Consider the following 25,352-nt stretch of genomic DNA (forward strand, 5'->3'; position numbering starts at 1 on the left):
GGGAGGACTTTTCTAATTCAATAATCTTGAAGTTAATTTTACGTGCTTGTCTCAAATCCTTCTTTTCTATTCTCCTTGGAAGCTGCCAGTTTGCAAACAAGTTGTTTTCCATCCTCTTCTTTCCGTCAAGGAGAGAGCTTGCCAGGGCAGGCAGGGTAGGCCCACCGTTTAGGGGGAGTCATTTTCATATATATTTGGGGATGTATTCACAAGTCCATATGGGCACTTAAGCCAGGTTGTCCAAATAGGCTTATCAGTATTTAAAGTGATATTTAGATCTCCCTCTTCCAGATTCCTCTGCCTATCTGTTGTTTGTGAAAACATGAGCGAGAGAAGAGATGTCATTTAATAAACTCAAATCCCAACAGTACTTCCATTTGTAGCAGTAATCCTGTAGGAAAAGGGAATTTCTTTTTCTGTTGTGTGGTTTATTGTGTAGTTGCAAGCACTTGCAGCCCTGGGTTTGGGGCTGCCTATGCCCTGACCCTGTGCTTGCTCCTCATTAGATGGGTTGTCTGACCTCTCTCAGCCTAGTTTCTTGACCTGCAAAATGGGACTCTAATAGTGCTTACCTTGCACAGAGTGAAGATCAAACACAGTAATGCACTTTGGACAGTCCCTGCACAGGGAATTGACCGTACAGCTCAGTAAATGCAGACTAACACGGCCCGTCCCTACACCAGCACTAACAGCTGCCTGCATCTTAAATGCTTCTGTCTGATTTTAAAAACCAGCAACACAGGGAGAAATACTTTGGGAGGTAAAAAAGAAGAAAATGAGAAAGGTGATTTCATAGAAATCAAAGTACATTGTTAATAACATTTCTTGGCATTTGTGTAATATTAGGTAGGCCAAAGAAACCCACTCGTGGTTCCCAAAGTGTGTCACGACAAAATCCACCGGCTTGCCCGAAATGTTAACGGTCAATGTGATGGCTGGTGCGATCTCGCCCTCTGGTGACGGAAGAAGGTGATGCTCCGATTTCACAATTGGGTATCTTGACAAAGCCATAATCCTGTATTGCAATGAAAAGAGACATGGGCATCATTGTCAGTCCCACTCTACCATGTACATGTGTTAAAAAGGGATGTGTCAGAGCAAGATGGCTGAATAGAAACAGCTCCAGTCTCCAACTCCCAGCACCAGCGACACAGAAGACCGGTGATTTCTGCATTTTCAACAGAGGTACTGGGTTCATCTCACAAGGGAGTGCCAGACAATCGGTGCTGGTCAGCTGCTGCAGCCCGACCAGCAAGAGCTAAAGCAGGGTGAGGCATCGCCTCACCTGGGAAGCGCAAGGGGGAAGAGAATCCCTTTTCCTAGCCAGGGGAACTGAGACACACAACATCTGGAAAATTGGGTAACTCCCACCCCAATACTGCGCTTTAAGCAAACAGGCACACCAGGAGATTATATCCCACACCTGGCCGGGAGGGTCCCACGCCCACGGAGCCTCCCTCATTGCTAGCACAGCAGTCTGCGATCTAACGGCAAGGCAGCATGAGGCTGGGGGAGGGGCGCCCGCCATTGCTGAGGCTTAAGTAGGTAAACAAAGCCGCTGGGAAGCTCGAACTGGGTGGAGCTCACAGCAGCTCAAGGGAACCTGCCTGTCTCTGTAGACTCCACCTCTGGGGACAGGGCACAGCTAAACAACAACAAAAGCAGCAGAAACCTCTGCAGACGCAAACGACTCTGTCTGACAGCTTTGAAGAGAGCAGTGGATCTTCCAACACGGAGGTTGAGATCTGAGAAGGGACAGACTCCCTGCTCAAGTGGGTCCCTGACCCCTGAGTAGCCTAACAGGGAGACATCCCCCACTAGGGGCAGTCTGACACCCCACACCTCACAGGGTGGAGTACACCCCTGAGAGGAAGCTTCCAAAGCAAGAATCAGACACGTATACTCGCTGTTCAGAAATATTCTATCTTCTGCAGCCTCTGCTGCTGATACCCAGGCAAACAGGGTCTGGAGTGGACCTCAAGCAATCTCCAACAGACCAACAGCTGAGGGTTCTGACTGTTAGAAGGAAAACTATCAAACAGGAAGGACACCTACACCAAACCCCATCAGGACATCACCATCATCAAAGACCAGAGGCAGATTAAACCACAAAGATGGGGAAAAAGCAGGGCAGAAAAGCTGGAAATTCAAAAAATAAGAGCGCATCTCCCCCGGCAAAGGAGTGCAGCTCATCGCCAGCAATGGATCAAAGCTGGACAGAGAATGACTTTCACGAGATGAGAGAAGAAGTCTTCAGTCCATCAAACTTCTCAGAGCTAAAGGAGGAATTACGTACCCAGCGCAAAGAAACTAAAAATCTTGAAAAAAAAGTGGAAGAATTGATAGCTAGAGTGATTAATGCAGAGAAGGTCATAAACGAAATGAAAGAGATGAAAACCATGACACGAGAAATACGTGACAAATGCACAAGCTTCAGTAACCGACTCGATCAACTGGAAGAAAGAGTGTCAGCGATTGAGGATCAAATGAATGAAATGAAGCGAGAAGAGAAACCAAAAGAAAAAAGAAGAAAAAGAAATGAACAAGGCCTGCAAGAAGTATGGGATTATGTAAAAAGACCAAATCTACATCTGATTGGGGTGCCTGAAAGTGACGGGGAAAATGGAACCAAGTTGGAAAACACTCTTCAGGATATCATCCAGGAGAACTTCCCCAACCTAGTAGGGCAGGCCAACATTCAAATCCAGGAAATACAGAGAACGCCACAAAGATACTCCTCGAGAAGAGCAACTCCAAGACACATAATTGCCAGATTCACCAAAGTTGAAATGAAGGAAAAAATCTTAAGGGCAGCCAGAGAGAAAGGTCGGGTTACACACAAAGGGAAGCTCATCAGACTAACAGCAGATCTCTCGGCAGAAACTCTACAAGCCAGAAGAGAGTGGGGGCCAATATTCAACATTCTTAAAAAAAAGAATTTTAAAACCAGAATTTCATATCCAGCCAAACTAAGTTTCATAAGTGAAGGAGAAATAAAATCCTTTACAGGTAAGGAAATGCTTAGAGATTTTGTCACTACTAGGCCTGCCTTACAAGAGGCCCTGAAGGAAGCACTAAACGTGGAAAGGAACAACCGGTACCAGCCATTGCAAAAACATGCCAAAATGTAAAGACCATCGAGGCTAGGAAGAAACTGCATCAACTAACAAGCAAAATAACCAGTTATCATAATGGCAGCATCAAGTTCACACATAACAATATTAACCTTAAATGTAAACGGACTAAATGCTCCAATTAAAAGACACAGACTGGCAAACTGCATAAAGAGTCAAGACCCATCAGTCTGCTGTATTCAGAAGACACATCTCACATGCAGAGACATACATAGGCTCAAAATAAAGGTATGGAGGAAGATCTACCAAGCAAATGGAGAACAAAAAAAAGCAGGGGTTGCAATACTAGTCTCTCATAAAAAAGACTTTAAACCATCAAAGATCAAAAGAGACAAAGAAGGCCATTACATAATGGTAAAGGGATCAATTCAACAGGAAGAGCTAACTATCCTAAATATATACGCACCCAATACAGGAGCACCCAGATTCATAAAGCAAGTCCTTAGAGACTTACAAAGAGACTTAGACTCCCATACAATAATAATGAGAGACTTCAACACTCCACTGTCAACATTAGACAGATCAACAAGACAGAAAGTTAACAAGGATATCCAGGAATTGAACTCATCTCTGCAGCAAGCAGACCTAATAGACATCTATAGAACTCTCCACCCCAAATCAACAGAATATACATTCTTCTCAGCACCACATCACACTTATTCCAAAATTGACCACAAAATTGGAAGTAAAGCACTCCTCAGCAAATGTACAAGAACAGAAATTATAACAAACTATCTCTCAGACCATAGTGCAATCAAACTAGAACTCAGGACTAAGAAACTCAATCAAAACCACTCAACTACATGGAAACTGAACAACCTGCTCCTGAATGACTACTGGGTACATAACAAAATGAAGGCAGAAATAAAGATGTTCTTTGAAACCAATGAGAACAAAGATACAACATACCAGAATCTCTGGGACACATTTAAAGCAGTGTGTAGAGGGAAATTTATAGCACTAAATGCCCACAAGAGAAAGCAGGAAAGATCTAAAATTGACACTCTAACATCACAATTAAAAGAATTAGAGAAGCAAGAGCAAACACATTCGAAAGCTAGCAGAAGGCAAGAAATAACTAAGATCAGAGAAAAACTGAAGGAGATAGAGACACAAAAAAACCCTCCAAAAAATCAATGAATCCAGGAGTTGGTTTTTTGAAAAAATCAACAAAATTGACAGACCGCTAGCAAGACTAATAAAGAAGAAAAGAGAGAAGAATAAAATAGACGCAATAAAAAATGATAAAGGGGATATCACCACCGACCCCACAGAAATACAAACTACCATCAGAGAATACTATGAACACCTCTACGCAAATAAACTAGAAAATCTAGAAGAAATGGATAATTTCCTGGACACTTACACTCTTCCAAGACTAAACCAGAAAGAAGTTGAATCCCTGAATAGACCAATAGCAGGCTCTGAAATTGAGGCAATAATTAATAGCCTACCAACAAAAAAAAGTCCAGGACCAGATGGATTCACAGCTGAATTCTACCAGAGGTACAAGGAGGAGCTGGTACCATTCCTTCTGAAACTATTCCAATCAATAGTAAAAGAGGGAATCCTCCCTAACTCATTTTATGAGGCCAACATCATCCTGATACCAAAGCCTGGCAGAGACACAACAAAAAAAGAGAATATTAGACCAATATCGCTGATGAACATCGATGCAAAAATCCTCAATAAAATACTGGCAAACCGGATTCAGCAGCACATCAAAAAGCTTATCTACCAAGATCAAGTGGGCTTCATCCCTGGGATGCAAGGCTGGTTCAACATTCGCAAATCAATAAACATAATTCAGCATATAAACAGAACCAAAGACAAGAACCACATGATTATCTCAATAGATGCAGAAAAGGCTTTTGACAAAATTCAACAGCCCTTCATGCTAAAAACGCTCAATAAATTCCGTATTGATGGAACGTACCTCAAAATAATAAGAGCTATTTATGACAAACCCACAGCCAATATCATACTGAGTGGGCAAAAACTGGAAAAATTCCCTTTGAAAACTGGCACAAGACAGGGATGCCTTCTCTCACCACTCCTATTCAACATAGTGTTGGAAGTTCTGGCTAGGGCAATCAGGCAAGAGAAAGAAATCAAGGGTATTCAGTTAGGAAAAGAAGAAGTCAAATTATCCCTCTTTGCAGATGACATGATTGTATATTTAGAAAACCCCATTGTCTCAGCCCAAAATCTCCTTAAGCTGATAAGCAACTTCAGCAAAGTCTCAGGATACAAAATTAATGTGCAAAAATCACAAGCATTCTTATACACCAGTAACAGACAAACAGAGAGCCAAATCAGGAATGAACTTCCATTCACAATTGCTTCAAAGAGAATAAAATACCTAGGAATCCAACTGACAAGGGATGTAAAGGACCTCTTCAAGGAGAACTACAAACCACTGCTCAGTGAAATCAAAGAGGACACAAACAAATGGAAGAACATACCATGCTCATGGATAGGAAGAATCAATATCGTGAAAATGGCCATACTGCCCAAGGTTATTTATAGATTCAATGCCATCCCCATCAAGCTACCAATGAGTTTCTTCACAGAATTGGAAAACACTGCTTTAAAGTTCATATGGAACCAAAAAAGAGCCCGCATCTCCAAGACAATCCTAAGTCAAAAGAACAAAGCTGGAGGCATCACGCTACCTGACTTCAAACTATACTACAAGGCTACAGTAACCAAAACAGCATGGTACTGGTACCAAAACAGAGATATAGACCAATGGAACAGAACCGAGTCCTCAGAAATAATACCACACATCTACAGCCATCTGATCTTTGACAAACCTGAGAGAAACAAGAAATGGGGAAAGGATTCCCTATTTAATAAATGGTGCTGGGAAAATAAGTAGAAAGCTGAAACTGGATCCTTTCCTTACTCCTCATATGAAAATTAATTCAAGATAGATTAGAGACTTAAATGTTAGACCTAATACCATAAAAACCCTAGAGGAAAACCTAGGTAGTACCATTCAGGACATAGGCATGGGCAAAGACTTCATGTCTAAAACACCAAAGGCAATGGCAGCAAAAGCCAAAATTGACAAATGGGATCTAATTAAACTAAAGAGCTTCTGCACAGCAAAACAAACTACCATCAGAGTGAACAGGCAACCTACAGAATGGGAGAACATTTTTGCAATCTACTCATCTGACAAAGGGCTAATATCCAGAACCTACAAAGAACTCAAACAAATTTACAAGAAAAAAACAAACAACCCCATCAAAAAGTGGGCAAAGGATATGAACAGACATTTCTCAAAAGAAGACATTCACACAGCCAACAGACACATGAAAAAATGCTCATCATCACTGGCCATCAGAGAAATGCAAATCAAAACCACAATGAGATACCATCTCACACCAGTTAGAATGGCGATCATTCAAAAGTCAGGAAACAACAGGTGCTGGAGAGGATGTGGAGAAATAGGAACACTTTTACACTGTTGGTGGGATTGTAAACTAGTTCAACCATTATGGAAAACAGTCTGGCGATTCCTCAAGGATCTAGAACTAGATGTACCATATGACCCAGCCATCCCATTACTGGGTATATACCCAAAGGATTATAAATCATGCTGCTATAAAGACACATGCACACGTATGTTTATTGCGGCACTATTCACAATAGCAAAGACTTGGAATCAACCCAAATGTCCATCAGTGACATACTGGATTAAGAAAATGTGGCACATATACACCATGGAATACTATGCAGCCATCAAAAAGGATGAGTTTGTGTCCTTTGTAGGGACATGGATGCAGCTGGAAACCATCATTCTCAGCAAACTATCGCAGGAATGGAAAACCAAACACCGCATGTTCTCACTCATAGGTGGGAACTGAACAATGAGATCACTTGGACTCGGGAAGGGGAACATCACTCACCGGGGCCTATCATGGGGAGGGGGGAGGGGGGAGGGATTGCATTGGGAGTTATACCTGATGTAAATGACGAGTTGATGGGTGCTGACGAGTTGATGGGTGCAGCACACCAACATGGCACAAATATACATATGTAACAAACCTGCACGTTATGCACATGTACCCTAGAACTTAAAGTATAATAATAATAATTAATAAATAAATAAGTAAAAAAAAAAAAAAAAGAGGGATGTGTCCCACTGCACACATCCCACCAAGGGACATTCAAAGCAATGTGGCAGAGACTTATATGGCAGTCCACTTGTCAGATCCTTTCATCTGCTAGTTAGCATGTCTCACTGTGTCACTAAGGAAACATCATCAACTCTGTTTTAATAAGAGCTATGGACACACAAAAAGGGCAGCATTAACAATACACAAAACCCATTGTACTTGCAGTTACTCTGCCAACATATTTGCGTAAACAATCATAATATTAATCAACACATATGGGAAGGTACAGTCTTGCCAACTAGGACATGGAGTAACAATTTACAAAATTAGAAATGAAAAACTGTCCTATAGGCATATGAAAAGGCATTCCACCTCACTCTAAGCCACAGAGCTCAGTCCTTAGTAGGCTTCTCTTCTCTAGCTAGATGCATTCTCTGTCACCTTCATGGAGTCTCTGAGACAGGTCTGTCTCTATACGATGATAGCTGAAAGTACATCTCCAGCCTGGCCTGTCCTTCTCAGCCCTCCAGGCCATAACCAACTGCCTACTGGGCATGACTTGACTGTCTTGGGGTATCTCACACTTAACACAAACCTACAACTTTCTTGATGGTTCCCATTCCATTAAAGGGCATCATCTCTTAGCGGGTACTCAGGTCAAAAACCTAGACATCGCCCTTGATTCTTCCTTCTCCTCCACTGACATCTAAACTGTTGTAAGTTCTGTTGGCTCTATTCTAAAATAGTTCCTGAGTTTGTCCTCTTGTCACCATCTCTGCTGTTCCCATTGTCATCTCTCATCTGTGCTATTCCACCTATCATTTCTGCCTCCTGGCTCCCACTCTTGTCCCTGAGAATCTGTTCTTCCAGATCACTATCTGTTTAAAATCCTCCAGTGGCTTCCAATCACAACTGGATAAAATGGAGCCCTCTATGATCGGGTACCCATCCTTGACTTCCTTTCTTACCAGTTGCACTTTGGCCCCCCATGCTCCAGGCACACCAAGATGGATCCTGCCTCAGTCTTCACCCAGACTGTTCCCTCAGCTCTTCCCAAGGCTGATCCTGGCTCCTGCTCACAATGACATCTTCGCAGAGACCTTCCTGATCACCCTGCCTATAGTAGCATCCCCACGGCCAATGCCCACCCAGTTATTCTCCCTCAGTGGTTTCTTTTCTACACAGCACTTATTATGATTGTGAAGTACCTTATTTATTTTTTGTGTGTACATGTTGATTTTCTGTCTTACACTGGAAAGTAAGCTCCATGAGGACAGCATCCAGGCCAGACATGCTTGGTGCTGTGACCTCAGCTCCTAGATTTATAATGGTGAAGAACTGGAAATATCCAGTCATAGAAAAACCATTTGAAAAATTACAGAATGTGCATATCTCCAGCACCTCCTCAACCCACAAGAAGCATCACTGGGGCATATTCACCAAAGGTATGAAAATATCAACTTGCCACTCCAAGTCTATGCAGCCTAGCCTTTCAGGACTATCTTCAGGATTAATTCTCAAGTGTATACTCACCCCCAAGTGTGATACCTTGTGCTTGGACCAAAGTCTGTATAGAAACCCAACTTCTCCCCCAGCCACATGGTTAAGTCATTGTTCCCCATATAGGGCTTAGAAGCATCACTCTCCAAAATTGTTATGAAATCTGCACCTGTTCAGGGAAAAAAAAAAAGTAGCATACAGTGATGAATCACAGCAAGGCAAAAAACAATTAGCAACATTTTATTCTTGACCCTTAACCTTTTTTTCTTTACTGTTAACCCAAAAACAAAGTAATTTTTAATAAGTCACTGGAAGGAAGTGGCTCAAATCTGAGCTCTAAAGGAATTTTTCCATGTTTAGAATGCAATTAAAACGTGAAACACCTCCAGGAACTACCGAGAAGGATAAAAATTTTCAAATGTGCTCAACATCATTCCTAAAATTTCAAATAATCTTAACGCATTTCTCAAATATCCAATTTATGTTCAGAAACAAGAGAACGGTGCACCATAGCATTTTATTCCAGGACAGATAGCTCCATGGTACTGACCCAGAACTAAGTTGATTGGCGTTTCTAGATCTTGGCCAGGAGTGCCTTGGAAGCCTGCAATCAGACTAAAAAAGGGCTAAGGGGCAAAGAAATGTCTCAGTGGTATTATATACATATAGATACTAAGACATTTCTCAGGAGGTATGCTTATCATTAAGAATAACCAGAACAGGTTATTCCTTTACTTATCCTGCTCCATACACCCGTAGCTGGTCTAAGAACCAAAAACACTCTCACATTTCAAAGATGCTTCACACAAAAATGAGCACCCTGGAGCATTGAAAAAATCAAATTGACCCTAGGCCTGTTGGAAGCAATTGTGGGCATTTTTCATAAGGTGGGATGAGAGACTGAGAAAAGAAATAAGACACAGAGACAAAGTATAGAGAAAGAATACTGATCCCAGGGGACCAGTGCTCAGCATATGGAGGACCTGCACAGGCCCCAGTCGCTGAGTTCCCTGAGTATTTATTGATTACTATTTTCACTATCTCAGCAAGGGGAATGCGGCAGGAGAACAGGATGATAGTGGGGAGAAGGTCAGCAGGAAAACATGTGAGCAAAGGAATCTGTGTTACAAATAAGTTCAAGGGGAGGTACTGTGCCCGGATGTGTATGTAGGCCAGATTTATGCTTCTCTCCACCCAAACATCTCAGTGTAGCAAAGAGTAACAGAGCAGCATTGCCGCCAGCATATCTCACCTCCAGCCACAGGGCAGTTTTCTCCTATCTCAGAATAGAACGAATGTATGATCGGGTTTTACACCGAGACATTCTGTTCCCGGGGACATGCAGGAGATGGACGCCTTCCTCTTATCTCAACTGCAAGAGGCCTTCCTCTTTTACTAATCCTCCTCAGCATTGACCTTTTATGGGTGTTGGGCTAGGGGACAGGCAAGTCTTTCCCTTCCCATGAGGCCATATCTCAGGCTGTCTCAGTGGGAGGAAACCTTGGACAATACCCAGGCTTTCTTGGGCAGAGGCCCCTGTGACTTTCTAGAGTGCATTGTGCCCCTGGCTAATCGAGAATGGAGAATAGCGATGACTTTTACCAAGCATACTGCCTGTAAACATATTGTTAACAAGGCATATCCTGCACAGCCCTAGATCCCTTAAATCTTGATTCCATACATCACATGTTTCTGCGAGCACAGGGTTGGGGCTAAAGTTACAGATTAACAGCATCTCAAGGCAAAATAATTTTCTTAGTATAAATCAAAATGGAATTTCTTATGTCTTCCTTTTCTACATAGACACAGTAACAGTCTGATCTCTCTTTCTTTTCCCTGCAACCCATTCTGCCTTTTGATCCAACAGTTTTCTGGTCCCCAGCAGTGGGTCCCTAGGTGACAGGAGCTACTAGCAGGGGCATCCCTAAGAACAACACAACACGAATCCCCTGCAGATACTCAGTATGAGGAATTGCTCAGAATCACCTGAATTAATTGCTCTCAAACAAAGACAGATGTGGTTACAGAAGCTCAGTCCCCCTGCAGCTGCCTGCCAAAGTAGAGCATTTTTGAGGTGAGTTTATGACCATCTGCTGGTCATAAATTTAATTTAATACCTGTGTTAAGTTATGGCTTATGACCCTGCTGAAAATAAAAGTAACAATAATAGTTTCTCAAAACATGGAACTAATTCCAGAAAGACTTACCTGTTTCATTGAGAAGGTGAGCTGATCTTTCTAGACTAGACCACCCTTCATTGTCATATCCAAACCTGAAAGGCCAGATAGCAGCAGAGACCTCTTTGGCTGGTGCCTGAGGAATTGTTTTAATGATAATTTAGGACAACTGTGAACAATGGTAGTTTCAGTGACCCACTTTTCTCCACTTCTCTCTACCAAAATTCTTATTTCAGCAAAGGAATTTCCTTAGACATTTTCCCACATTTAATCCATGAAAAGAAGGAGATATTTGCTATACAGCATTCTCAAATTAGTCTTCTGTAAATTTCTAGCTTAAGCTTGGAAGTTAGGAGGGATGTTGGAAAAGTGAGTATTTGTAATAAGCACTGCTTATAATAATAAAAAGTTAGAAAGAGCCTGGCTGTCCATAAGCAGGAAAATGAATAAACAAATGGTGCTACATATGTGGAATGGAACACTACACAACCCTAATAAGTGAATTAGGGCTACATAGATCCACAAGGAGGAATCTCAGAAAGATTACTTTAAATTAAAAAAAAAAAGTACGTTGCAAAATACATACATTAGATGTCATTTAGAAAAAAAGCAGTATTGTCTAGGGATCTGTCATATATGGTAACAATAGAAAGGAACGCATGAAAGTGCTAAAAAAAAAATCACAATACTCAGGATAGTGTTTACTCTTGCATGGGAAATGAATCACACAGAGGGATACAGAGGGGCCTTCAACATATTGAAGAAGTGGTCAGCTTATTCTAACCTAGTTATGAATGATGTTACACCCCTGCTGTACTGGAAAGCTCAAGGTCCAGGAGCACAGCCCCTTTTATGAGGTCCTCAGGTCATGTGTAAGCCAGAGAATGCACTGCCCAACCCTAAGTATCCATCTCAAATGATTACCTACTAAGGTAGTAGGGGACTCGGGGAGGGAGGTGGCAGTGGCTAATGGGTCAAAAAAAATCAAAAGAATAAGACCTACTATTTGATAGAACAATAAGGTGACTATAGTCAATGATAATTTAATTGTATATTTTAAAATAAAGAATGTAACTGAATTGTTTGTAACCCAAAGGACAAATGCTTAAGGGAATGGATATCCCATTCTCCACAATGTGCTTATTTTACAATGCATGACTTTATCAAAACATCCCATGTACCCTAAAAATGTACACTCCTACTATGCAATGACAAAAAAAATTAAATAATTTTTAGAATGGTAAAAACAGAAAAAAAAATCAAATTAATGCCTAGTAAAGAAAGCAGAACCATCAATAGAGATTTCAAGAGGCATATTATATTTATCATGCTATCCTTTTTCTTGCAACTATTCATCTGTAATTAATTCTAGATATCATCACTCCAAAACATGTTATTCCTTTATTCTTCCCAGGAAATGCCACTCCCTTCATCCAGCTGCTCAAACCAAAAACATAGAAGTCTCCTTGATTCCTTCCTTCTCCTCACCCAACATCTACCCTCTCTGCCAATCCTATCAATTCTACTTTCAAAATATGTTCTAAGTCTATCCACTTATCTCCAACTTTATTTCCATTACACCAGCAAAGATCACCATCATCTCTCTACTAGACAGCTGAAGAAGCCTCAGAACTTATCTCCTTGCATCCGTTCTTATCTCCCTATAATCCATTTTTCAAAGAGCATCCAAATTGACATATATCATTTTTCTTCACTCTCCTGCTTGAGACACTACCGTGGCTTCCATCGCAAGTAAAATAAAATCACCATGAGAATGTAAATTAGTACAATCACAATGGAAAACAGTTTAGAGATTCCTTAAAGAACTAAAAGGAGAACTACCATTTGATCCAGCAATCCCACTACTGGGGATCTACCCAAAAGGAAAGAAGTCATTATGTTAAAAAGACTTGGACACACATGTTTACAGCAGCACAATTCACAATTGCAAAGATATGGAACCAACTTAAGCACCCATCGACCAATGACTGGATAAAGAAAATGTAATATATACACACACACACACACACACGCACATATACATACGTATACACACACACACACACACACACACACACACACACACACCATGGAATACTACTCAGCCATGAAAAGGAACAAAATAATATCTTTTGCAGCAACTTGGATGGGCTGAATGCCGTTATTCTGAGTGAGGTAACTCGGGAATTAAAAACCAAATATTGTATGTTCTTACCTATAAGTGGGAACTAAGTCATGAGGATGCAAAGGCATGAGTTATACAATGAACTTGGGGGACTTGGAGGGATGGGTTGGACGGGGTAAGGGATAAAAGACTACATCTTGGGGATGGCAGGAAAATGGCAAATCGGAGGCAAAACTAACTTGCAGCTCCCACTTCAACAGAGAGAGCAGTGCATGGAGACCCACATCATGAACTTCTGCTCCAAGAATTACCACAGGAACATGCCAGGAAAGCCAAGGGAATCCACAGACCCTTTGAAGGAAGTGGATTGCTGCTGCAGGGTCCATGGGACAGCCAAGGAACAATCAGTCGGCTTGCTTTCTCAGCTGGGAGGCTTTTAGCCTGGGGCAAGTTCCTAGCCCTGCTCACCAGCTGCCTGGACATAAACTCAGTGCCGTTGTGGGGGCACGGTTAGAGTGAGACCAGCCTTTTGCGCTATGGATTGCATGGGAGCTGGGTGAGGCCTGTGGCTGCCAGCTTTTCCCCACTTTCCTGGCAACCTATGTGACACAGCAGAGGCAGCAATGATTCCCCTGGAAATATAACTCCATTGGCCTAGGATCCACACACCCATCTCCCACAGCAGCTACAGCCAGCCCGGCCCAACAAGAGTCTGAGCTCAGAGGCACCTAACCCTGTCCCCACCTGATGGTCTTTCTCTACTGGCCCTTGTAGCTGAAGAAAAAGGACATACTTTTGTAGGAGTTCCATGGCCCCACCCACCACCTGATCCTGCCTATATACTACCACAGCTGATGTGCTCTTGAAAGTGCCACCCCCTGGCTGGAGGCCAGCTAACACAAAACTAGCACACTTAACAAAAATACAATCAAGGACCCTCACAGAGTATGCTTCACTCCCCTGCTACCTCCACTGGAACAAGTGCTGGTATCCATTACCAAGAGATCTGAAGACAGATCACATCACAGGACTCTTTGCAGATACTCCCAAGTACCAGCCCAGAACCCAGTAGCTCTGCTGGGTAGCTAGATCCAGAAGAGAAATAATCACTACAGTTCAGCTCTCAGAAAGCCCCATCCCTGGGGGAAAGGGAAGAGCACCACATCAAGGGAGCACCCTGTGGGACAAAAGAATCTGAACAGCAGCCTTGAGTCCCAGATCTTCCCTCTGACATAGTCTACACAAATGAGAAGGAATCAGAAAGACAATTCTATTAACATGGCAAAACAAGGTTCTTTAACAGCCCCAAAAGATCACACTAGCTCACCAGCAATGGATCCAAACCAAGATGAAATCACTGAATTGCCAGAAAAAGAATTCAGACAGTTGACTCTTAAGCCAATCAAGGAGGCACCAGAAAAAGGTAAAGTCCAACTTAAAGAAATTAAAAAAAAAAAAAATGATGCAAGACATGAATGGAAAAATTTCTGGTGAAATAGGTAGGATAAATAAAAAACAATCACAACTTCTGGAAATGAAGGACACGCTTAGAGAAGTGCAAAATGCAGTGGAAAATCTCACCAATAGAATTGAACAAATAGAAGAAAGAACTTCTTGAATAGAAGTTCAATAGAATTGAACAAATAGAAGAATAGAACAAAGGTTGAAGACAAGGCTTTCAAGTTAACCCAATCTGACAAAGACAAAGGAAAAACAATTTAAAAAATAAACAAAGCCTCCAAGAAGTTTTGGATTATGTTAAATGAACAAACCTATGAATAATTAGTGTTCCCAAGGAAGAAGATAAATTTAAAAGTTTGGAAACATATTTGAGGGAATAATTGAGGAGAACTTCCCTAGCCTTGCTGGAGATCTAGACATCCAAATACAAGAAGCTCAAAAAACACTTGGGAAATATGTTGCAAAAAGATCACCACCTAGGCACATAGTCATCAGGTTATCTGAAGTCAAGACAAAGAAAAGAATCTTAAAAGGTATGAGGCAAAAACATCAGGTAACCTATAAAGGAAAACCGATCAGATTAACAGCAGATTTCTCAGCAAAAAACCTACAAGGTAGAATAGATTAGGGTCCTATCTTTAGCCCCCTTAAACCAAAAAATTATCAGCCAAGAATTTTGTACCCAGCAAGACTAAGTTTTCATAAATGAAGGAAAGATACAGTCTTTTACAGCGAAACAAATGCTAAGAGAATTTGCCACTACCAAGCCAGCACTACAAGAACTGCTAAAAGGAGCTCTAAATCTTGAAACAAATCTTTGAAATACACCAAAACAGAATCTCCAGAAAGCATAAATCTCAAGAACCTAATAAACAACAACACAATGAAAGAAAACCCAAGGTATTCAGGCAACAAACAGCACAATGAATAGAATAGTACCTCATGCCTCAATACTAACATTAAATGTAAATGCCCTAAACGGTCCATTTACAAGACTTAGAATGGCAGAATGGGTAAGAATTTACCAGCCAAGTACCTGCTGTCTTCAAAAGACTCACCTGACACCCAAGGACTCACATAAACTTAAGGTAAAGGGGTGGAAAAAAATATTCCATGCAAATGGACACCAAAAGTGAGCAGGAGTTGCTATTTTTATATCAGACAAAACAAACTTTAAAACAACAGCAGTTAAAAAAGACAAAGAAGGACATTATATAATGATAAAAGGACTAGTCCAACAGGAAAATATCATAACCCTAAATATATATGCACCTAACGCTGGCATTCCCCAATTTATAAAACAATTACTACTAGACCTAAGAAATGAGATAGCAACACAATAACAGTGGGGACTTCGGTACTGCACTGACAGCACTAGAGAGGTCATCAAGAGAGAAAGTCAACAAATAAACACTTAAACAATACCCTGGAACAAATGGACTTAACAGATATTTACAGAACATTCTACCCAACAACTGCAGAATACACATTCTATTCATCAGCACATGCAACATTCTCCAAGATAGACCATATGATAGGCCACAAAACAATTTTCAACAAATTTAAGAAAATGAAATTATAGCAAGTACTCTCTCTCAGACCACAATGGAATAAAATTAGAAATCAGCCAGACACAGTGGCTCATGCCTGTAATCCCAGCACTTTTAGAGGCTGAGGCAGGTGGATCACCTGAGGTCGGGAGTTCAAGACCAGCCTGACCAACATGGGGCAAAACCCTGTCTCTACTAAAAATACAAAATTTAACTGGATGTGGTGGTGCATGCCTGTAATCCCAGGTACTTGGGAGGGTGAGACAGGAGGATCAATTGAATCTGGGACACAGAGGTTGCAGTGAACTGAGATTGTGCCATTGCACTCCAGCCTGGGTGACAAGAGCAAAACTCCATCTCAAAAAATAAAAAATAAAAATTGGAAATCAACTTCAAAAGGAACCTTCGAAACCATGCAAATATATAGAAATTAAATAACCTGCTCTTGAATGATCATTGTGTCCACAATTAAATCAAGATGGAAATTTAAAAAATTCTTTGAACTGAATGATAATAGTGAAACAACCTATCAAAACCTCTGCGATACAGCAAAGGCAGTACTAAGAAAGTTCATAGCCTTAAATGCCTATATCAAAAAGTTTGAAACAGCACAAATAAAGAACCTAAGATCACACCTCAAGGAACTAGAGAAAAAAGAACAAACCAAACCCAAGCCCAGCAGAAGAAAAGAAATAACAAAAATCAGAGCCGAATTAAATGAGATTGAAAAAACAAACGAACAAAAATACAAAAGATAAATGAAACAAAAAGCTGACTATTTGAAAAGATAAATAAAATTGATAGACTATTAGTGAGATAACCCAAGTAAAGAATAAGTTCAATTAGAAATAAAACAGAAGATACTACAACAAATACCACAGAAATACAAAAGATCATTCAATGCTAGCATGAACATGTCTACGTACATAAACTAGAAAATCTAGAGGAGATGGATAAATTTCTGGAAATACACAACCCTCCTAGATTAAACCAGGAAGAAATAGAAACTCTGAACAGACCAATGAAAAGTAGCAAGATTGAAATGGCAATTTAAAAGTTGCTAACAAAAAAAAAAGTCCAGGACCAGACAGATTCACAGCCGAATTCCATCAGACATTCAAAGAAGAATTGGTACCAATCCTGCTGACACTATTCCAAAAGATAGAGAAAGAGGGGATCCTTTCTAAATCATTCTATGAAGCCAGTATCACTCTAATACCAAAACTAGCAAAGGAGATAACAAAAAAAGAAAACTACAGCCCAATATATCTGATGAATATAGTTGCAAAAATCCTCAACAAAATAGTAGCAAACTGAATCCACCAGAATATCAAAAAGATAATCCACCATGATCAAGTGGGTTTCATATCAGGGATGCAGGGATGGTTTAACATCTGTAAGTCAATAAATGTGATACACCACATAAACGGAATTTAAAACAAAAATCACATGATCATCTCAATAGACACAGAAAAAGCAGTTGACAAAATCCAGCGTCCCTTTATGATTAAAACCCTCAGCAAAATCGGCATAGAAAGGTCACACCTTAAAGTAATAAAAGCCATTTATTACAAACCCACAGCCAACATTATACCGAATAGGGAAAAATTGAAAGCATTCCCCTGTGACCTGGAACAAGACAAGGATGTCCACTTTCACTACTTCTATTCAACATAGTACTGAAAGTTCTAGCCAGCACAATCAACAAGAGAAGGAAATAAAGGGTATCAAATTGATAAAAAGGAAGTCAAACTGTCATTGTTTGTGGATGACATAATGGTATATCTGGAAAACCCCAAAGACTCCACCAAAAAGCTCCTAGAACTGGTAAATGAATTCAGCAAAGTTTCAAGATACAAAATTAGTGTACACAAATTAGTAGCCCTTCTATACACCAACAGTGGCCAAAGTGATAATCAAATCAAGAATCCAACCCCTTTCACAATAGCTGAAAAAATAAATAAAATAAAATGTTTAGGAATATACTTAACCAAGGATGTGAAAGACCCCTACAAGGAAAATTATGAAACACTCCTGAAAGAAATCATAGATGACACAAACAAATGTGAACACATCCATGCTCATGGATGGGTAGAATCAATATTGTGAAAATAACCATACTGCCAAAAGCAATCTACAAATTCAATGCAATTCTCATTAAAATACCACCATCATTCTTCACAGAACTGGAAAAAAACCTAAAATTCATATGGAACCAAAAAAGAGTCTGCATAGCCAAAGCAAGACTAAGTAAAAATAATAAATTAGAGGCCTTACATTACCCAACTTCAAAATATACTATAAGGCCCTAGTCACCAAAACAGCATGGCACTGGTATAAAAACAGGCATATAGACCAATGGAACAGAATAGAGAACCCAGAAATAAAGCCAAATGATTACAGTCCACTGATCTTCAACAAAGCAAACAAAAACATGAAGTGGAAAAGGACATTCTATTCAACAAATGGTACTAGGATAACTGGCAAGCCACAGGTAGAAGAATAAAACTGGATCCCCATCTCTCACTTTTTAGAAAAATCAACTCAAGATGGATCAAAGACTTAGATCTAACACCTGAAACCATAAAAATTCTAGAATACAACATTGGAAAAGCTCTTTTAAAATTGGCTTAGGCAGAGACTTCATGACCAAGAACCCAAAAACAAATGCAACAAAAACAAAGATAAACAGATGGAGCTTAATTAAACTAAAAAACTTCTGCACAGCAAAAGAAATAATTGGCAGACTAAACAGACAACTCACAAGATAGGGGGAAATCTTTGCTATCTATACATCTGAAAAAGGACTAATACCCGGAATCTACAAGGAACTCAAACAAATCAGCAAGAAAAAAAAATCCCATTAAAAAGTGGGCTAAGGACATGAAAAGACAATTCTCAAAAGAAGATATACAAATGGCCAAAAAACATATGGAAAAATGCTCAACATCACTAATGTTCAGGGAAATGCAAATCAAAACCACAATGTGATACTACCTTACTCCTGCAAGAATGGCCATAATCAAAAAATCAAAAACTAATAAATGTTGACATGGATGTAGTGAAAAAGGAACACTTTTACACTGTTTGTGGGAAGCTAAACTTGTACAACCACTATGGAAAATAGTGTGGAGATTCCTTAAAGAACTAAAAATAGATCTACAATTTGATCCAGCAATCACACTCCTGGGTATCTACCCAGAGGAAAAGAAGTCATTATATGAAAAAGATACTTGCATATACATGTTTACAGCAGCACAATTTGAAATTGCAAAAATATAGAACCAGCCCAAATGCCCATCAATCAACAAGTGGATAAAGAAAATATGATTAGATAGATAGATAGATAGATAGATAGATAGATAGATAGATAGATAATGTGTGTGTGCGTGTGTGTGTGTGTGTGTGTGTGTGTGTGTGTGTGTAATGGAATACTATTCAGGCATAAAAATGAATAAAATAATGGCATTTGCAACAACCTGGATGGAATTGGAGACCATTATTCTAAGTGAAGTGTCTCAGGAATGGAAAACCAAACATTATATGTTCTTGCACATAAGTGGGAGCTAAGCTATGAGGATGCAAAGCCATAAGAATGATACAATGAACTTTGGAGACTCAGGGCAAAGGGTGGGAGGGAGTGAGGAATAAAAGACTACAAATTGGTTACAATTACACTGCTCGGGTGATGGATGCACCAAAATCTCGGAAATCACCACTAAATAACCTATTCACATAACCAAACACCACCCGTTCCCCCAAAAACCTATTGAAAAAAAATGTAATAACAAAAAAAGACTACATATTTGGTACAGTGTACACTGCTTGGGTGATGGGTGCACTAAAATCTCAGAAATCACCTCTAAAGAACTTATCCACATAACCAAAAACCACCTGCCCAAAAACTATTGACAATGGCCAGGGACGGTGGCTCATGCCTGTAATCCCAGCACTTTGGGAGGCGAAGGCAGGCAGATAACTTGAGGTCAGGAGTTTGAGACCAGCCTGCCCATCACAGTGAAATTCCATCTCTGCTAAAAGTACAAAAATTAGCTGGGCATGGTGGTGTGCACCTGTAATCCCAGCTGCTCCGGAGGCTGAGGCAAGAGAATCGCTTGAAGCCAGAAGGCAGAGGTTGCAGGGAACCAAGATCATGCCACTGCACCCCAGCCTGGGTGACAGAGTGAGACGCCAGCTAAAAAATTAAAAAAATTAAAAAAAAAAACTATTGACATTAAAAATAATACTAATAATAAAATGAAAATAAGAAAAAAATAACAGCAACACTTCTGTGTTCTACAAGGCCCTGGTATGGCCCTCCCCAGCCTCTCCACATCATCTATTACTCTTCACCAAGCTTCAGCCAAGCCAGTCACCCTGATGTCCCTCAAACACACCAAGTGTGGTTCTCCCTCAGTCCTCTATATGTGTTCCTTCTGCCAACATCCCAGCCCTCACAACTGTTTTCTCAGTTTGCAAATTTCATCTCAAATGTCACCTCTCCTCAGACAGCTTTCTCTAATCCCCCATACCCAGTTACCTTTCATTCTACAATCCTGTTTCCTTCATGGCAGCTTGGTCTAAAATGAGATCATTTCTTTATTTGTTCTCTGAATACTATCATTCTCCCCTACTAGAATGCAAACTCTGGCAGGGCAGGTTCTTGTCCAACTTGTTTATATCTGTATCCCTGGCACCAGGTAACAAAGAAACATTCAGTAATCACTAGCCAAATGAATGAATGAGCAAATGAGCAAAAGAACAGGTATTAAATCCAATTCAAATAACTCCTTCCAAAAGAATTCCTGGATGACATTAGGTATCCTTTTCTGATGGACATTATGTTGCAATAATAATGACCAACAATTAAAGGAACATGTAATGATCATCTACTGTTATCTACTTATTAAGAAATAGTTACTTAATTCTGAATACCTACCAAGCACTCTGTAAGTTACTGGACGTACAAAGATCAAGAAGAGAAACATGGTCTATGTTCTCAGTGTAGCTTTTTATTCAAAATGAAAAATGTTCCTGGTAGTACAGACTGCTAAAATTCAAAGTCAACCCTCAACAATTTCTATTTTAACCAAAACTGTACCTCTGACTGCATTATGAAATACACTAGACTTTTTATCAGATCAGATAGAAAGCACAACATTCAATTGCTTATTCTCATTTCTGCCAACTGTTCTAAAAGAGAAAAGGATATTAAAACATTTAAAACTGCAGATAGCAAGAGAGGAAAGAAAGAGACAAGAAAAGTTTTACTACCTGTCAAGGCATAAGCTACCCATAGTATTATCTGTAAGAGTTTTCCTAAAGAATCTCACATTGCTATCTTCAGCAATATCTACCAAGAAGTACAGAAAGTCCAATGCAAAATAGTTTCTTATCTCATAGTGACATGGTATGGATCTGTGTCCCTACCAAATCTCAAGTTGAATTGTAATCTCTGGGGCCTGGAGGTGACCAGATCATGGGGGTGGAATTCCCATGAATGGTTTAGCACCATACCCTCGGTACTGTTCTCCAATAAATAAATAAATGATAAAACACCCCCCTTTTGTGTTGTTGTAATAGTGAAGGAGTGAGTTCTCATCAGATCTGGTAGTTTTAAAGTGTGTAGCACCTGCCAGGCGTGGTGGCTTACACCTGTAATCCCAGCACTTTGGGAGGTGGGCAGATCACAAGGTCAGGAAATCAAGACCATCCTGGCCAACATGGTGAAACCCATCTCTACTAAAATACAGAAAAAAAAAAATTAGCTGGGTGCCGTGGCACACTGCCTGTAGTCCCAGCTACTTGGGAGGATGAGGCAAGGGAATCACTTGAACCTGGGAGGCAGAGGTTGCAGTGAGCCAAGATCGCACCACTGCACTCCAGCCTGGCAGCAGAGTGAGACTCCATCAAAAAAAACCAAACAAACAAAAAAACAAACCAAAAAAAAAAGTGTGTAGCATCTACCCCCTCTCTCTCTTGTTCCTGCTCCACCATGTAAGATAATTAGCTCCCTGTATGCCTTTCACCATGATTGCAAGTTTCCTGAGGCCTCCCCAGAAGCTGAGCAGATGCCTCCTTGCTTCCTGTACAGTCTGTAGAACCATGGGATAGTTAAAATTCTTCTTTATAAATTACCCAGTCTCAAGTATTTCTTTATGGCAGTGCAAGAACAAACTAATACACATAGTTTAGATATGTTAAATCATGAATGGCAGAAATAACTCCATAAAACAAAATCATCAACAATCTGTCCCTAGCATACGGGCCTATCCTGTTCCAAGAACCCAACTTCATAAAATAATCCCACTATCTTATCAGTCTGGCACATAAGAGTTTAGAAGATAGAGTCCAGGGCTCTGAAGTCATCAGATCCAGGTTCAATCAGAATGGTAACGTGTACAAATATATGCACATATATATACCATATAAAATTCTATTTCAAGGTTTTTAATTACTTACCACTTTGCCCAACTTTCTCTCATAGGCTTTATGCCGTAGTCCTAACCCCAACAATCCCACACCAACAAGCAGCCACAGAACTAAACAGAAAAAAGAAATGATTATTTATTTTTAAATGAATAAAATAAAATAAAATAAATTTGCTGACACTGACCTTCAGTGCCTCATCTCCAGTGCTGTGGTGCCCTCCAAGAAGTTCTTCATGATGGGGGAACTGGAAGATGAATGGGCGGAAGAAGAGTCTTGGGTAGCTCACTGGCACTGAATGTGACCAAGGTGCCAGTTGACACCGAGGTGGTTTGCTCTCCCCCCCACTGCCTATATCAACTTCACCCAGCAGAAGCTAGATCCCAAGATTGTTGTGCCTGAGCAGAACTGCTACAAAGTGACTAATGGGGCCTTTACTGGGGAGATCAGCCCTGGCAAAATCAAAGACTGCAGAGCCAGATGGGTGGTCCTGGGGCACTCAGAGAGAAGGCATGTCTTTGGGGAGTCAGATGAACAGATTGGGCAGAAAGTGGCCCACGCTCTGGCAGAGTTACTTGGAGTAATCACCTGCATTGGGAAGAAGCTAGATGCAAGGGAAGCTGGCATCACCAAGAAGGTTGTTTTCGAGCAGACAAAGGTCATCGCAGATAAGGTGAAGGACTGGAGCAAGGTCATCCTGGCTTATGAGCCTGTGTGGGACATTGGTACTGGCAAAACTGCAACACCCCAAAAGGCCCAGGAAGTACAAAAGAAGCTCCAAGGATGTCTTAAATCCAACATCTCTGATGTGGCTCAGAGCACCCGTATCACTTATGGAGGCTCTGTGACCAGGGTAACCTGCAAGGAGCTGGCCAGCCAGCCTGACGTGGATGGCTTCTTCCTGGGTGGTGCTTCCCTCAAGCCTGAATTCGTGGATATCAATGCCAAACAATGAGCCCCACCCATTTTCCATACCCTTCCTGCCAAATCAGGGACTAAGCAGCCCAGAAGCCGAGTCATTGCCCCTCCCCTGCACAAGCTTCTGATGGTGTCATCTACCCTCTTTCGTGGCCTCATCCAAACTATACCTTCCTTTACTGTTTATATCTTCACCCTGTAATGGTTGGGACCAGGACAATCCCTTCTCCACTTACTATAATGGTTGGAACTAAATGTCACCAAGGTGACTTCTCCTTAGCTGAGAGGTGGAAGGGGTTGAATTTGCTCCTGGGTCCCCTAGGCCCTAGTGAGGGCAGGAGATAAAACATCCTCTCCTTTCTTACACTGTGAGGCCAAGATCCTCCCCTCAGAAGCCAGGAATGCTGCCCTATTCCATGGTGCCCACTCCTGTGTGGGCTCTGTATGTGAACCACTCACATGGGAGGGAATAAACACATGGCACTAGGAAAAAAAAAATACCTAAATCTGTTTTAAAATAACAAGGTTTATAAAATCATTGAATTTATTGGCCAATGATTTTGTGCAAAGGGAAAATGTGTAGTTCTTGGGTTAAATTTCATGTGTGACATGTATACATCGACAACTCTTTAAACTCAGGTTTCAAGAATTTTCCCTAAAAATGTTCCAAGGACTATGAGCTTAAAGTAAAAATAAGTCATAAAACATACAAGAAAACAAGTTTCCATGAGCAGGAAACAAAGGAAAAAAACACTCTGCAGAATCAAGCCCACAAAGACAGATGTTGGAACTTTCTGAATCAGAATATAAAACAAGTATGCTTATTATATTTACAAAAATAAAGGAGGGTATTCAAAAGTATGACTAGGGAACATGAGACTAAAATAAACAATCAGAAAATTTTTAAAAGAAATCAAATAGAGTTCTAGAAATAAAAAGATAATTATAATAATTGAAATTAGAAATTCAAAGACAATTGAATTAGACAAGCTGAATAGAGAATTAGTTCAAGGGGCAGCCCAAAACATACAGGTAAAAAATATGAAAGGGGGAGGCGTGCCCAAGATGGCCAAATAGTAACAGCTCCTGCCTCCAGCTCCCAGTGTGAGCAACACAGAAGACGGGTGATTGCATTTTCAACTGAGGTACCAGGTTCATCTCACTGGGGCATGTCAGACAGTTGGCGCTGGTCCGAAGATGCAGCCCGACCAGTGAGAGCTGAAGCAGGGCGAGGCATCACCTCACCTGGGAAGTGCAAGGGGGAAGCGAATTCCTTTTCCTAGCCAAAGGAAATTGAGACACACAACACCTGGAAAATCAGGTAACTCCCACCCTAATACTGTGCTTTACCAAGGGTCTTAGCAAATGGCACACCAGGAGATTACATCCCACACCTGGCCCAGAGGGTCCCACCTCACAGAGCCTCCCTCATTGCTAGCACAGCAGTCTGAGATCTAACTGCAAGGCGGCAGTGAGACTGGGGGAGGGGCACCCACTATTGCTGAGGCTTAAGTAGGTAAACAAAGCCACGAGGAAGCTCCAATTGGGTGGAGCACACCACAGCTCAAGGAGGCCAGCCCGCCTCTGTAGACTCCTCCTCTGGGGACAGGGCATAGCTAAACAAAAAGCAGCAGAAACCTTAGCAGAGGTAAATGCCCCTGTCTGACAGCTTTGAAGAAAGCAGTGGATCTCCCAGCACGGAGGTTGAGATCTGAGAACAGACAGACTGCCTGCTCAAGGGGGTCCCTGACCCTTGAGTAGCCTAACTGGGAGACATCCCCCACTAGCTGCAGATTGACACCTCACACCTCACACGGTGGGGTTCACCCCTGAGACGAAGCTTCCCGAGCAAAAATCAGACAGCAACACTCACTGTTCAGCAATATTCTATTTTCTGCAGCCTCCACTGCTGATACCCAGGCAAACAGGGT

At 41.0% G+C, this 25,352-nt stretch overlaps 2 protein-coding genes and 1 pseudogene across 2 annotated transcripts in view; 2 read left to right on the forward strand and 1 right to left on the reverse strand.

Moving 5' to 3' along the window:
• OCIAD2 (OCIA domain containing 2) overlaps window positions 1-25,352 on the forward strand; it is a 1,147,735-nt gene that overhangs the window by 1,004,014 nt on the left and 118,369 nt on the right. The window lies entirely within an intron of this gene.
• The window catches only part of CWH43 (cell wall biogenesis 43 C-terminal homolog), a 95,952-nt gene that overhangs the window by 43,737 nt on the left and 26,863 nt on the right, over window positions 1-25,352 (reverse strand). The window contains exons 9-12 of the mRNA XM_050790205.1: window positions 22,537-22,616; window positions 10,969-11,074; window positions 8,795-8,930; window positions 866-1,015 (exon numbers count right to left, since the gene is read on the reverse strand). Of these exons, the coding sequence (XP_050646162.1) occupies window positions 866-1,015; window positions 8,795-8,930; window positions 10,969-11,074; window positions 22,537-22,616 (472 nt within the window). The remainder of the gene's footprint in view (window positions 1-865; window positions 1,016-8,794; window positions 8,931-10,968; window positions 11,075-22,536; window positions 22,617-25,352) is intronic.
• Window positions 22,676-23,458, forward strand: LOC126955022 (triosephosphate isomerase-like; annotated as a pseudogene).

The sequence above is a fragment of the Macaca thibetana genome, chromosome 5, assembly GCF_024542745.1.
Source record: "Macaca thibetana thibetana isolate TM-01 chromosome 5, ASM2454274v1, whole genome shotgun sequence".
In the NCBI taxonomy this organism is placed as follows: Eukaryota; Metazoa; Chordata; class Mammalia; order Primates; family Cercopithecidae; genus Macaca; species Macaca thibetana.